The following is a 16,350-nucleotide window of genomic DNA, read 5'->3' on the forward strand; positions in this document are numbered from 1 at the left end:
CAAAATATTTATTTCACTTTTATGTTGAGGTGCCCATACTTTTGCACCCGTCAAATTTAGTTTAAATGCGGATTGCACATTTTCTGTTAGTACAATAAACCTCATTTCAATCCAGAAATATTACTCAGTCCATCAGTTATTAGATATATGAAACTGAAATAGCTGTTGCAAAAACCCAAATTGTTATAAAGAAAAAAAAGTTAACATTAATAGGGGGTGCCCAAACTTTTTCATATGACCGTATTATGGTAATGACACTTTTCTTGTATTTTGAAAAATAAATCTGTTTAGTGGTTTCTTTGTATCAATCTTTAGGAAAGACATGGTCAAAGGATTGTCCATTTAGTGGTAGATGTAATGTACATTATGCAAAAATCAATATTGACTATTGTATGAAAAATGTAGAATATTGATATGTTTATTGGACACTTTTGATAACATTAGGACTATTAAAGCATTAGGGTTAAAACATTAGGGTTCGTTACTTAGCTATGTGTAAGTGGTATAAAAAAAAATCCATATTCATATTACTTTCTTATTGCTTGTATGACACCAATATATTCTGCAGATTTGTGCAGCAAGCCATTCTTGACCCTAAGGATACCGAAATTCTAATTTCCACAGTGCCTTGAAAAAGTTTTTATACCCCGTGAACTTTTCCACATTTTTGTTCACATTACACCCATAAACTGAAATTTAATTTATTGGGATTTTATGTGATATACCAACACAAAGTAGCGAGTAATTGTGAAGTGTAAAGGAAAAGATTCGTTATTTTCTAAATATTTGTAACATATAAATCTGAAAATTGTCACGAGCATTTGTATTCAGACCCCTATAGTCTAATAACCCTCAATATAATCCTAAGTGACCAATTGCCTCCAAGCGTCACCTAATTTGTAAATTGAGTCCTCCTGTGTGTAATTTTGAACATTAAGGATCAAACAGCATCATGTAAACAAAGGAAAACACCAGACAGGTCAGAGATAAAGTTGTGGAGAAGAGAAAAGTAGGGTTTTGTTATAAAAAAAAAAAAAATAGCCGAAGCTCTGAACATTTCACTGAGCACTTTTCATTCCATTATCCAAAAACGGAAGGAGTATGGAACAACTGCAAACCTACCAAGACATGGCCGCCCACCGAAACTGACATCCCAAGTAAGGAGAGCCCTAATTAGAGGAGCAACCATGATTGCACTGGAGGAGCTGCCGAGATCCACAGCTCAGGTGGGAGAATCTGTCTACAGGACAAGTATTGGTTGTGTACTCCACAAATCTGGCCTTTATAGAAGAGTGGCAAAAAGAAAACCAGTTTTGAAAGCCATAAGAAGTCCTGTTTGCAGTTTGCAAATAGCCATGTATGGGACACAGCTAGAATGTGGAAGAACGTGCTCTTGTCAGATGAGACCAAAGTAGAACGTTTTGCTCTAAATGCAAAACGTTGTGTGTGGCGGAAACATACAAAGCATATCACCCTGAAAACTCAATTTCCATCATCAAACGTGGTGGCAACACCCTGCTGTGGAGGGGCTTTTCTTCAGCAGGGGCAGAGAAGCTGGTCAGAGTTGATAAGAAGATGGATGGAGCTAAATACAGGACAATCCTGGAGGAAAACGGTTTAGAGGCTGCAAAACACTTGAAACTGGACCGTAGGTTCACCTTCCAGCAGGACAATGAACCTAAGCACACTGCCAGAGCTACAATGGATGGTTTAGATCAGGGCATATTCATGTGTGTGTGAATGGCGCAGTCACAGTCCAGACCAAAATTCCATTGAGAATCTGTGACAAGATTTGAAAATTGAAAAACAGGAGGAAGAACACAGAGTATGGTGCAAAATTAACAGATTTATTGTAGGAACTGGCACAAGATGAAGAGGGCAGAATAGTCCATGGACCAAGATGCAATACAAAATATACAAATGCAATAAAATAGTACAATGACTATTACCAATTGTATAGGCGTTGGGTGTAAAATCCCAGTCACATGATTATTTTTATTTATATTTTCTGCTGCAGGCAAGCTTAAGACGTATAAAAATGCATATCACCTACAGTGCAAGTATATGTAATTGTGTAACGTACCTCTATATGCACTGTATGGTATATAGTATATAGTCATTGCACACAATCCCCTCAACACGGTATAGCAGCACATGTGAACATTATAAATGAATCATATCAATATGGCCAAAGAGAATCACCATGCATATAAATAGGTCTGTTGCAACTACATAGAAAATTGAAGCAGATAAAACCAAGCATTGGCTATACAGAATGTACAAAAAGCACCTGTGCAGGGGCTAACAGAGAGGGGTAAAAGCTATAACATATCATCCCAAAGTGCACTAACTATTTCAGAATGCCCTAGCAGCATTCACATGGTGGGAATAGTCCCCAGATAAACATGTTGAGCCATACGCATTTGTTTGCACACAAAGGTCCACTGGATGTAGCAGAGAGGTTCCCCAATACGATCCCCCCCTGATGAAATGATTTTACATTAATATCGTGAAACGTACATCGGGGTCTCAGGTATTGGGGGACCTCTCTGCTAAATAATAAATGGAGGCATCACAGCTGCAAGAGGAGCAATGCACTCTACCATTTCCAATGATGGAGGGGAGCAATTGCTTGATGGTAAAATTGCACACTTGTGGCTTGCAGAGGCCACCGTTCAAACATGCAGGTTCACAGTATCTGGTAAGCAGCCTATTAGTTACGCCCATCCTATTAGATGCAAGCGAGCTAGGCTAGTACTATATATGTGCCCCATGCAGGGACAGTGACAGCAATTACTCACAGAAAAATGGCAGTAGATGTAAACTGCCTAGGCCAAAAAAACTAATGCATTACCAGGATGCAGCAAGACCTCCAATAAATGGAGGCATCACAGGTGCACTAATTGCTTAGCTATTGGAGGATTTAATTCCTCTTTTTGTTGTTATTTTTTTATATATATACACATATATATCTATATTTATCTCTCTCTCTCTCTCTCTATATATATATATATATATATATATATATATATATATTAGTGTAGGGACCCACAAGAATGAGAATCCGTGACGTGGGTTGTGGGCTACCATACTATGGCCATAATAACAACCAATACCTCATATATTTGTATATTCTTTTGCACAGCACATTTTATACAGGATGCACCCAGGCCTCTTTTTGTTAGGCCTTGCATACTATAGTCACTGTCCCTGTATAGTGCTCATATATAGTACTGGCGCAGCCTGCTTGCATCTAATAGGATGGGCGTAACTAATAGGCTGCATACCAGATACTGTGAACCTGCATGTGTGAACGGTGCCCTATGCACAAGTGTGCAATTTTACCATTAAGCAATCGCTCCCCTCCATCATTGGAAACAGTAGAGTGCATTGCTCCTCTTGCACCGGTGATGCTTCCATTTATTGGAGGTCTTGCTGCATCCTGGTAGTGCATTAGTTTTTTTTTTGGCCTGGGCAGTTTACTGCTACTGCCAGGTTCCCAGAATAGTATAATATCGGTCTAAAGGCTGCTTTACACGCAGCGACATCGCTAGCGATGTTGCTGGTGAAAGCACCCGCCCCCGTCGGTTGTGCGTCACCGGCAAATCGCTGCCTGTGGCACACAACATCGCTAGGACCCGTCACACGGACTTACCTGCCTGGCGACGTCGCGGTGGCTGGCGAAACGCCTCCTTTCTAAGGGGGTGGTTCATGCGGCGTCACACGGCAGGTGTCCAAAAGAAGTGGAGGGGCAGAGAGCAGCCAAAAGAAAGTGACGCCCACCTCGTTGCCGGAGGACGCAGGTACGGTATTGTTCCTTATTCCTGGGGTGTCACACGTAGCGATGTGTGCTGCCTCAGGAACGAAGAACAACCTGCGTCCTGCAACAGCAACGATATTTGGGATTAGAACGACGTGTCAACGATTAGGTAATTTTGATCGTTAGCGGTTGTTCGTACGTTTCACACGCAACGACATCGCTAACGAGGCCGGATGTGCGTCACGAATTCCATGACCCCAACGACATCTCGTTAGCGATGTGGTTGCGTGTAAAGCCCCCTTTAATCTCACCATATTGACCAATGTTGGATGGGCCTGAACTACACCAATGGAAATACTTTCCAAAAAGTTTTCTTCTTCCTCCTGTAATGACTTCAACTTTTCATCTGTCGGAGTAAAAAGGAAAAACAGAGTGTTTGCTTGAATTTCTCCTGACAACCTATTTGTCAGCCTATACTCTTATTTCATTATCATTGCAGAACAAATAGGAGCCAGAGCTTATTTAATGGAGCAGTACATTAAACTAAAATGCACTAGTTGTTCCATTAAATCAAAATGACATCGCCATTAGGTATCTCAGACATATTACATTGTAATTAAATGAACTGTGGACCATTGATTTTTCTTTTCTTTTTCGTTTTTTTTCTTCTTTTTGTTCTCTGCATACATTGATAGTCTTCTGTTAGAGGTTTGGTGGCACGCGTCTTTCTATAATGATCTTTTATGCTTCAGCGTTGTTACTGTCTCTACGTTCCTTATCCCGTGAGCTGGAGAAATGTCATTTTACCTGGAAACCTTGATTCTCGTGGTAGATCAGTAGGGCTTGTTTAACCGTAGGCGTTATCCTAGCTGGAAAAAAAACAGCAACCATTGAAAAATTTAAGACACATATTTCAGAAATGTACAAGCAATGCAATATAAAGGCCCTATACAAAATTTATATCACTTATAGGTTTTAAAGCTCTGTTCACAGTGGTGGCAAGGTTTGCATTTTCACAGTAGTCATGATTAGAGTTGATCGAACCCGCCAAGAACCGGGACCGGCGGATCACAGACAGATTTTAAAAAGAGTCTGGTCCGGTCCGGAATCTGGTGCCTATATAAGTCAATGGGGACCGGAATCCGGAGATTAAAAATGTTTGTGGAGGGGATAGGGGGGTAGGAGCAAGCCGGCATACACACGGAGGTGGTGTCATGGCGGCACACTCCTTCCGGGTCACGCTTTTAACTTCCGGAGCCGACAATTCAATATTCACTACTTTGCCCGCCCACCGGCGCGTGTAATTGGTTGCAGTTAGACGCGCCCCCACCCTGAGTGTCAGCGTGTCAGCTAAGTGAATCAATCATGGAATACTCCAGCCCCGATGCGTATTTCACACATTTGCTTCCTCAAGGGCGAATATATACAAGTGTAGAGTACGTAGAGTTTCTTTAGTGAAGAGTCGAGTTAGCAGTTTGAGAAAAGAACTGTCACGGCCGTCTCTCTGTAATTTGAGACTAGTGACAGGATCAGGACTAGAGTCTCTCATTGTCATCTGAGATGCTATATATTAAACGTGTTTTCTTTCTTTGGGTGTGGCAAGGGTTAATGTCAGTTTTCCTTGCCAGCAGCTTCTGACTCCAGGTGTTTCCGGTGTGGGACCATTCTCAGTCCCTTTATATACTCTCTGCTTCCAGCAGAGGGTGCTGATTTTTCTCTTTGCCATTTGGATTCTGGGCCTGGAAGTGGAAGGAGCTGTTTGAGTCCTTGCTGTTGGTTGCGGTGTAGAGTGCAGTACTGGTGCCTGACTACAGCCTATTGGAGTTAGTCTATTGTTGTTGTTTTCCCCCATGTCTGTCTTACCTTCTCTTGGTGTGTGGTTTTAGTGCAGCAGTGGGACCAATGATCCTTACCTTCCCATTCGCTAGCCATGGTTTACTGTAGGGTCCCTCAGGGCTTCAGATTTCTACTCGGCAACAGGTGAGGAACCTGTATAGGGACTGGCTAGGAGTGCTAGCTAGAGAGGCAGGTAAGTGGAGGAGGTGTCCATCTTCCCTCTCGCCAGCATCAGGGCCCACCATTGTTATTATGTCCCTGGTGTACCCCTTGTTTGTCTTGGTAAAACCCCTGGTGGCACGTGTCTTTCTATAATGATCTTTTATGCGTCAGCGTTGTTACTGTCTCTACATTCCTTATCCCGTGAGCTTGAGAAATGTAATTTTACCTGGAAACCTTGATTCTCATGGTAGATCAGTAGGGCTTGTTTAACCGTAGGAGTTATCATAGCCAGAAAAAAAACCCGCAACCATTGAAAAATTTAAGACAGATATTTCAGAAATGTACAAGCAATGCAATGTAAAGGCCCCATACAAAATATTACTAAAATCACTTATAGGTTTTAATGCTCTGTTCATAGTGGTGGTAAGGTTTGCATTTTCACAGTAGTCATGATTAGAGTTGATCGAACCCGCCAAGAATCGAGACCAGCGGATCACTGCCAGATTTTAAAAAGAGTCCGATCCGGTCCGGAATTCGGTGCCCATATAAGTCAATGGGGACCGGAATCCGGAGATTAAAAACGTTTGTGGAGGGGATAGGGGGGTAGGAGCAAGCGCGGTATACTCACCAAGGCGGTGTCATGGCGGCACACTCATTCCGTAACATGCTTTTCCCTTTTATCGGAGCCAATAATCCAATATTCACTACTTTGCCCACCCACCAGCGCGTGTAATTTTTTGCAGTTAGACGCGCCCCCACCCTGAGTGTCAGCTAAGTGCAACCAATCACAGGCAGCAGGGCAGCCGGTGGGCGGGGAATGCAGTGTATGCCTGGCAAGTGTGACTCCGGCTTTGTTAAAAAAAATTTTTATTTAAATAAATAATTAAAATAAAAACCCGACGTGCGGTTCCCCCTAATTTTTATCCCCAGCCATCATAACATCGGCTGGGGGATGGTACTCTCAGTCCGCAGCCGCGCGGATCCGGACTTTTACAGTCCGGATCCGCTCAGCCCTAGTCGTAATGACTACGACATGGATGGAGCTCTGTGGGAGCGCCAATGTCACTTTTTGCTCTGCATTTATGACCTGCGTAGTTATTCTTACATAGAACAGTAGGAGAAACTACACAGAACACTGGTGTTCTCCATTGTCTCTCGTTTTACCTACTAAGGAAATATGGGAGAGGACCTCCATGGCACCCTGCTCAGGGAATATTTCACATTTAATATACCTTTCCTTTTACCATGTCCTTCTAGGTTCTGAAACTTAGGAAATGCCATACACTAAGCAGAAACCGAAAGAATGGAACACAAGCTGCACTATTCATGCCACACAGTGTTTGGCTCTAAACTCAAGTGTCATGGCGGCATCTAACGCTGTTTACACTGCAGAATCTAAGGCCGGCTTTGCACACTACGACATCGCAGGTGCGATGTCGGTGGGGTCAAATCGAAAGTGACGCACATCCGGCGCACTTGCGATGTCGTAGTGTGTAAAACCTTTTTGATACGATGAACGAGCGCAAAAGTGTCGTTATCGTATCATCGGTGTAGTCTCCGACATTTCCATAATGCTGGTACAGCGACAGGTACGATGTTGTTCCTCGTTCCTGCGGCAGCACACATCACTGTGTGTAAAGCCGCAGGAGCGAGGAACATCACCTTACCTGCGTCCTGGCTGCTATGAGAAGGAAGGAGGTGGGTGGGATGTTTACATCCTGCTCATCTCCGTCCCTCCGTTGCTATTGGCCGCCTGCCGTGTGACGTCGCTGTGACGCCGCACGGCCCGCCCCCTTAGGAAGGAGGCGGTTTGTCAGCCAGAGCGACGTCGCAGGACAGGTGAGTGCATGTGAAGCTGCCATAGCGATAATGTTCGCTACGGCAGCTATCACAAGATATCGCACGTACGACGGGGGCAGGGACTATCGCACTCGACATCGCAGCATCGGCATGCGATGTCGTCATGTGCAAAGCTGGCCTAACACTCCACACTATGCCTTCTCTGGTGCTTCTGAGTTGCACAAACAGACTCAGGCGTCAACCAGCTGTGTTCTTATTAGTGATCGGGCTTGCAGGAGTTAATCTCTGCTAGCCTGCTGATTACCTCTTGGCTCACATGATGTGGGAAGACCTATCACAGTTACTCCCTGCCTTTTTAAGATGGTGGAGCCGGTCTTCCCATGCCGACTATAGCTTCTGTTAAACCGGTCGGTTGCTTGTGATTTATTGCTTGCAGCTTGGCGTGCTGTGGAAATCCACTCGTCGTCTGGTTATTTCCTATCTGATCTCTATTTTCTCCTTATCACATATTGTCTTATATCTCCGTGTGTGCTAGCTGTGTGATAGAGTTTTTGGTTTCCTTGTTTGTCTATATCTGTGGATTCAACCACTCCTGTCCCGATCCTCCCTTGGGGTGGTGGAGTGGGGGGATATAAGATCAGGGATTGCTAGGAGCAGGGTAAGGAAGGTGGCCCAGACATTTATCTGGATTTTTCTGGATAAAACATTTCAATATATTAGTTTGGTACATTATAGTTAATAATGATACAAATTTTTAAAAAATAGTGCAAAAAGAATGCTACAAGACAGTAAATAATATAGACACATTTATTATCCCCATAACCAGAATATATTTATCTTTTGTATGGAAAAACGCTCAAAAAGAAAGCCGCAAAAACAACATTGCCAACAGTAGGAGAAACTACGCAGAATACGCCATTGTGTATCATTTTACCTAATAAAACATTATGGGAGAGGACCTCCATAGCACCCTACTCAGGGGATATTTCACTTTTAATATACCTCTTCTTTCACTATGTACTTCTAGGTTCTGAAACCTACCATACACTAGGCAGAAACACAAAGAAAGGAACACAGGCTGCACTGTTGTCTATGAGAGCATTTCTCCAGATACAATATTTCAATATATTAGTACATTATAATTAGGAAGAAAAGTAAGTTACTAAAATTAATAGTGAAAAAAAAAAAATGCTACAAGACAGTAAATAATATAAACACATTTAATATCCCCAATAACCAGAATATATTTGTCTTTTGTATGGAAAAGCAAAGCAGCAAGACAACATTGCCAATATTATTGTTGCATAATGTAGTGCATGGATAAAACATGTTGGGGCATAAGGTTGGGCCGTCTGTGACTCTAAACCACAAGGGACCACGGAGGCCCGGGGCTAGTCCTGCATAATGCCACAAATCTTAAGACATTCTATGGACTGGTAATGGATCAGTGAGGCTTTTATGTTTAGTGAATACAATAATGCAGTGATACAATTATATAAGCTGTATATAAATGTTGTACATTACCATAGGTAGAGGTAAGGTTTTACATAAAAATTAAATATTGGGTTTAATTGATTTTTTTTTTTTTTTTTTTTTAATTCAGGGTAAAGTCGCACAGACAGCGTGCATGTCGGCCTGCAAGCATCTTTCCACATCACTAACACAAATGCTACTGGACAGCGAACTGAAGCAGATCAGCATGGGAGCCATCCAGCAATTCAACCTGGACGTTATCCAGTGTGAATGTGAGTGTAATGACAAGGCACAGATTTCTGATGTTGGCGCGTACATGTGATGTGTCTCCATCTACTGCATACAAGGCGTGCCGAGCTCCCAGTAAGAGGCTGGATTCAGATGTGTTATAGTGTCAATACTTTATGGGAACACTCTAGGTAAAACGTATACATTATGTTAGGCCTATAGCTCACTATAAGGGGACCAGGGCTGTGGAGTCGGTAACCAAACCTCTGACTCCACGACTCGGACTCCCTCATACAGTTGAAACCAGAAGTTTCCCCCCACCCTCTATAAAGACACATCTGCAGGTTTTTTCCTCCACTCTCTATACAGATACATCTGCAGGTTTTTCCCTCCACCCTCTATAAAGACAAATCTGCAGATGTGTCTTTATAGAGGGTGGAGGGAAAAACCTGCAGATGTGTCTTTATAGAGAGCGGAGGGAAAAAGCTGCAGATGTGTCTGTATAGAGAGCGGAGAAAAACCTGCAAATGTGTCCTTATAGAGGGTGGAGGGAAAAACCTGCAGATGTGTCTTGATAGTGAGTGGAGAGAAAAACCTGAAGATGTGTCTATATAGAGGATGGAGGGCAAAACCTGCAGATGTGTCTTTATAGAGAGTGGAGGAAAAAACCTGCAGATGTGTCTTTATAGAGGGTGGAGGGGAAAAACCTGCAGATGTGTCTTTATAGAGGGTGGAGGGAAAAACCTGCAGATGTGTCTTTATAGAGGATGGAGGGAAAAACCTGCAGATGTGTCTGTATAGAGAGTGGAGGGAAAAACCTGCAGATGTGTCTGTATAGAGGATGGAGGGAAAAACCTGCTGATGTGTCTTTATAGAGGGTGGAGGGAAAAACCTGCAGGTTTTTCCCTCTGATCTCTTTACAGACACATCTGCAGGTTTTTCCCTCCACTCTCTATGAAGACACATCTGCATATTTTTCTCACTATTTGACATGAAATCAGAATAAACCTTTTCCATTTTAGGTCAATTAAGAACAAAAATTATGTATTTTTGCCAAATGCCAGAATAATGAGAGAGAGAATGATTTAAGGCATTTTTATTACTTTCTGCAAAGTCAAACGTTTTTACATACATTTCATTAGTATTTGTGCCATTGCCCTTACACTGTATGACTGGAGTCAAACATTTTAGATATCCTTCCGAAAGCTTCTCACAATAGTTGGTAGGAATTTGGGTCCATTCCTCCTGACAGAACTGATGTTACTGAACCATGATTGTAGGCTGTCTTCCTCGCATCGGCCTTTTCAGCTTTGCCCATAAATTTTCAATAGGATTGAGATAATAATTATATTTATTCACTTACATAGCGCTATTAATTCCATAGCACTTTACATACATCAGCAATCAGGGTTTTGTGATGGCCGCTCCAAAACATTGACTTTGTTATCCTTAAGCCACTTAGTAACCAGTTTGGCAGTATGCTTCGGGTCATTGTCCATTTGGAAGACCCATTTCCCCCCAAGCTTTAAGTTCCTGGCTGATGCCTTGAGATGTTGCTTCAGTATTGCCACATAATCCTCTTTCCTCATGATGCCATCTATCTTATGAAGTGCACCAGTCCCTCCTCCAGCAAAACAACCCCACAACATAATGCTGCCACCCCTTTGTTTCACAGTTGCGATGGTGTTCTTAGGTTTCAAAGCTTCTCCCTTATTCCTCCAAAGGTAACGATGGTCATCATGGCCAAAATGCTCAATATTAGTTTCATCAGACCACAGGACATGTCTCCAAAATTTAAGGTCTTTGTTCCTCTGTGCATTTGCAAACATTAATCTGTCTCTTTTATGTTTCTTTTGGAGTAATGGCCTCTTCCTGGCAGAGTGGTCTTTCAGCCCATGTTGATACAGTACTTGATTCACTGTGGATAATGACACAATCTTACCAGCTTCCACCAGCATCTTCACAAGGTCTTTTGGTTTTGTTCTTGGGTTAATATGCACATGTCTGACGAAAGCACGTTCATCTCACGTACACAGAACCCGTCTCCTTCCTGAGCGGTATCATGGCTGCACATTCCCATCTTGTTTATACTTGCGTATAATTGTTTGTACAGATGAATAAGGCACCTTTAGAAATTGCACCCAAGGATGAACCAAACTTAAGCAAGTCCTCAATTCTCTTCCTGAGATCTTGGCTGATTTATTTTGACTTTCTCATGATGCTGCACAAAGAAGCCGTGTGTTTCAGGTGTGCATAAAAATACATCCACAGGTGTGTCTCTAATTAACTCAGATGTTGCCAATAAACCTATCAGAAGCTTCCAAAGACATGACCTCATCATATGGCTTGTCCCATATTCTTTAAAGGCATAGTGCCCTTACTGTATGTAAACTTTTGACTTTGCAGAAAGTAGTAAAAATGCTTTAAAACATTCTCTCTCATTATTCTGGCATTTGGCAAATATAAATAATTTTGGTTCCTAATTAACAGAAAACGGGAAAGAAAGTTTTATTCTGATTTCATGAGATCAGATTCTGAGAAAAACATGCATATGTGTCATTTTAGATAGTGGAGGGAAACGTCTGGTTTCAACTGTATCAATTAAGGGTTTATTCCCTAAATCACAATATGGTCTTATAATAATGTGCACACATGCAGCATTAATTAATTTGTGCCAGTCTACTACATAGCCAAGCTGTGATTTTTGCATTGATATAGTTAAAGTAATGGTGTACTTTATTCCAGAGACCTTTTTCTTCCTACTCTTATTACATTGATGCAGGCAGGCAAAACTTTCCAAAAATCTCCAAATTATTTATAATGATAAAATGTTTAGTTTTCCCTTATATTTAACTTTTTTTGGGGTAGTAATGAGAGTTAGGACTTCTCTAGAAGTGAAAACGTGTTTTTTAAAGGTGATGGGGTAAAGGCCCCGTTACACGCAACAACGCAACTAACGATATATTGCCGGGGTCACGGATTCCGTGACGCACATCCGGCATCGTTAGCGACGTCGTTGCGTGTGACACCAACGAACGGCCGTTAACGATCAAAAATACTCACCTTAGGCTATGTGCGCACTTACCGGATTTTGCCGCGGATTTTCCGCGGATTTGCTGCATGTTTCGCTGCAGAAATGTTCATAACATCTCTGCAGTGAATCACCAGCAAATCCTATGGAGAAAAAAAATCCTGTGCGCACTGGGCGGAATTTGACAGCTGCATGTTTTGCTGCGGGAATCCCGCAGCAAAAACAAGTGCATGTCACTTCTTTTCCGCACATCGCTGCGGGATTTCACTCCATTGACTCCAATGTTAATCATGAAATCCCGCAGGGAATAACGCAGGAAGCAAATTCTGTGCGGTTCACTGCGTTTTCCTGCGTTATTCCCTGCGGTATTTCGCGGTTTACCTCCGGTAATGTGCATCGCTTGTCTGCGGTTTTGCAGGGAAGTGATGTCATTACAGGAAGAGGAAGCCGTGCAGAGTAAACACACACACATCACAGACACACACAGACACAGACACATAGAACACAGACACAGACACATAGAACACACATAGAAAGAAAACGGAAATATAGAAAACAAAGAACGTAGGCTCCGCTGCATATTTACCGTCCAGCCGAGGTAAGCACACAGTGGCGGCCCGGTATTCTCAGGCTGGGGAGGGAGAGGGGCAGGGTAATGTCCCCCGCCTCACTCCCCCTCCCGCAGCCGAGAATATCAGCCGCAGCTGCCCCGGCACTGTCGCATGCATTATGCGGCAGCACCGGCGTGTCCCCGACTCTTCTTGCTGCCGTGTAGCAGTGGCAGCAAGGTAATACAAGGGGTTAATGGTGGTGGATCACCGCCATTAACTCCAGGCTTGATCATGGCAGCGTCTATGTGACAGCTGACATGATCAACCCGTAAGTAAAGTGAATAAAACACACAGAAAAATCCTTTATTTTAAATAAAACAAACAAGCCTCGTTCACCATTTTATTAACCCCTCCCGCACCAAAGCTCCGGCGTAATCCACCGCTCCGGCGTAATCCACAGGTCCTGCGCTGTTTACATCCAGCCGCGACTGTCACAGACACAGCGCTGAATGAATGCAGCAGACAGCAGAGGTAATTACCGGTCATTTCCCACGGCCGGTAATGTGAACTCACTGCCGACCGTGGGAAATGCAGCGATCTGTCCTCTATCTATCTATCTATCCCTCTATCTATTCTTCTGTCTATCTATCTACTATCGCAGAACTAAATGACTTTTTTTTTTTTTTTCAATGTGCTTTATTGCATTGAATGCAATAAAGCACATCCCAACCCGCACGCGGCAAAACCACGGCAATACCGCGAACAATACCGCGGTGAAACCGCAGCAAACCGCGGCAAACCGCATGCGGTTTTTGGGTGCGGTTTGCCGCGTTTTTTTATTGCGGGTGCGGTAATCTTTGAAAGCATGCGGAATTTTCTCAAGAAAATTCCATTTCCCAGTGCGCACATAGCCTTATCGTTGATCGTTGACACGTCGTTCATTTTCCAAAAATCGTTCATTGTTGAGGACGCAGGTTGTTCGTTGTTCCTGTGGCAGCACACATCGCCACGTGTGACACCTCGGGAACGACGAACTACAGCTTACCTGCAGCCGCTGGCAATGAGAAAGGAAGGAGGTGGGCGGGATGTTACGGCCGCTCATCTCCGCCCCTCCGCTTCTATTCGTCAGCCGCTTAGTGACGCCGTTGTGACGCCGCACGAACTGCCCCCTTAGAAAGGAGGCGGTTCGCCGGCAACAGCGACGTCGCTAGGCAGGTAAGTACGTGTGACGGCTCCAAATGATATTGTGCCCCACTGGCAGCGATTTGCCCGTGACGCACAAACGACGGGGGCGGGTGCTTTCACCAGCGATATCGCTGCATGTAAAGCCCCCTTAAGAATCTGGCTGCCAAAGTTCAGAAATTCCAGGCAGTCCGTACAAATAGGGGACTTTTTAACCTGTACGTAAATCTTATTAAAGGTGTCTGTGATTTTTTTTTTCATTGTGTCCGTAAAAAATAATGACTGTCTGTGATTTTTGAGAAGTTGTCCAGAAAAAATAAAAAGTCAAGATGGACAACACTATACATACCTGTGAGCAGCTTGGCTTATAGCAGAAGAAACTGAGCAGATTGATATATAAGACATTGTCCATTGGTTTGTCCTACTTATTTACAGTTATTTCTGTATGTACAGTAGTAGAGGAAGGCTGTCAGTGCAGGAATAGGACCGCCCACTGGACTACTAAGCTTTGAAAAAGAAGAGATTTAAGTAAATAGGATATAAATGATGCAAAACTACGGTATCTTTCTGTTTATCTTCTCCTGCTCTTTATCATGCTACCTGCACATCAGACACTGTGTTTACTATGGCAGCTTTTCTATAAGAGAAGATTGGGATCTAGCAAGTGTACCAGTTTGCACAAAATACAATAATAGGTGTGTGCTGAAAATGAAATCATATGCCCTGCAAGAAGAAATGTCACACTTTAAATAGAAGATTAAAAAATGTATAGTTTATTAAATACAGTAGCACGTAAATGTTTGGGCCCCCCTGATCAAAATTACTTTTTTTGTGAACAGTTATGTAAGTTGAAGATGAAAAGGCATAAAGTTAAAGGTAACACATATCCTTTATATTTTAAATTAAAAAAAATATATATCTTTTCATCTTCTTTCATTTTAAATATTACAAAAAGGAAAATGGGCCAATGCAAAAGTTTGGACACCCTTGGAGATTTGTGTGCTCAGATAACTTTGACCAAGGTTTCAGATCTTAATTAGCCTAATAGGGTTATGGCATCCTCATTAGGGAAGTCGAGGTGATGCAAATTTCACAGCTTTATAAAAACCTAGCCTCCTTTATCCTTGACCAAAAAACGGCAGCCATGGGTTCTTCTAAGCAGCTGCCTGGCACTTTGAAAATGCTGGAGGCACACAAAGTAGGAGAAGTGTATGCAAGTTGTGTTTTCCTCAGTTCAAAATGTAATTAAGAAATGGCAGTTAACAGAAACAGTGGAGGTCAAGATAAGGTTTGGAAGCTAAGCAAATTTTATGTTTGTAGGATTGCTAGAGGGGCACATTAGAACCCCTGCGTGACTGCAAAAGACCTTCAAGAAGATCTAGCAGATTCAGAAGTTGTGGCACATTATTCTACTGTTCAGAGACACCTGTACAAATATGGCCTTCATGGAAGAGTCATCAGAAGAAAACCTGGGTCGTCACAATATAATTTAGTGTCAGAAGTATGCAAAAGAACATCTGAACAATGTATTTTGGAAACCAGTCCTGTGGACCAAGGAGGTTGAAACAGAACTCTTTAGCCACAATGGTATCAGAACTGGAAGACTTTTCCAAGAAAGAATGGAAGAAAATCCCTCAAACAAGAATTGAAAGGCTCTTGGCTGGCTACAAAAAGTGTTTACAAGATGTGATATTGCCAAGGTGGTGCTACTAGGTACTAACCATGCAGGGTGCCCAAACTTTTGCATCTGCCCATTTTCCTTTTTAGTTAACTTTAAAATCTAAAAGATGAAAATATATATATTTTTCCCTAAAATACAAAGGAAATGTGTCCTCTTTAACTTTATGCCTTTTAGAGATCATTTCATTTTCAACTCGCTTAACTGTTCACAATAACAGTAATTTTAACCAGACGTGTCCAAACCTTTACATGCCACTGTAGCTTAAAATCCATAATTTAATACTGTCAAAGTGTATACACACAAATACTACGGAAGTAATAAGCAGAGTAAGCGGGTATCAGGAAATCAGGGTAATTGATATTTTTAAATTACAATGGCCAGCAAATATTCAATATAGAGATCAATAAACACATAAAAATACAGATATTATAAATAATGTGAATAATTATTAAATAACCATAATTAGCATGAAACATCCATATAGATAAAGTGCAAGAATACTTATGTGCTTACATACTAATTAGTAAAGAGATAAAAAGAGAAGGTATGCATATTAAATACATTGTAACATCGATATAGTAAGTAAATAGTTACCCCAAATCAATTACTGAATACTCCAGCCCCGATGCGTATTTCACACATTTGC

General features: G+C 42.2%; 1 protein-coding gene across 2 annotated transcripts in view; it reads left to right on the forward strand.

Annotated features, from left to right (window-relative positions):
- Positions 1-16,350, forward strand: part of EXOC6 (exocyst complex component 6) — a 364,846-nt gene that overhangs the window by 249,286 nt on the left and 99,210 nt on the right. For both annotated transcript variants that reach the window (XM_075348570.1, XM_075348571.1), the window contains one exon: positions 9,162-9,303. In XM_075348570.1, coding sequence (XP_075204685.1) covers positions 9,162-9,303 — 142 coding nt within the window. The remainder of the gene's footprint in view (positions 1-9,161; positions 9,304-16,350) is intronic.

The sequence above is a fragment of the Anomaloglossus baeobatrachus genome, chromosome 5 (assembly GCF_048569485.1).
Source record: "Anomaloglossus baeobatrachus isolate aAnoBae1 chromosome 5, aAnoBae1.hap1, whole genome shotgun sequence".
NCBI lineage: Eukaryota > Metazoa > Chordata > Amphibia > Anura > Aromobatidae > Anomaloglossus > Anomaloglossus baeobatrachus.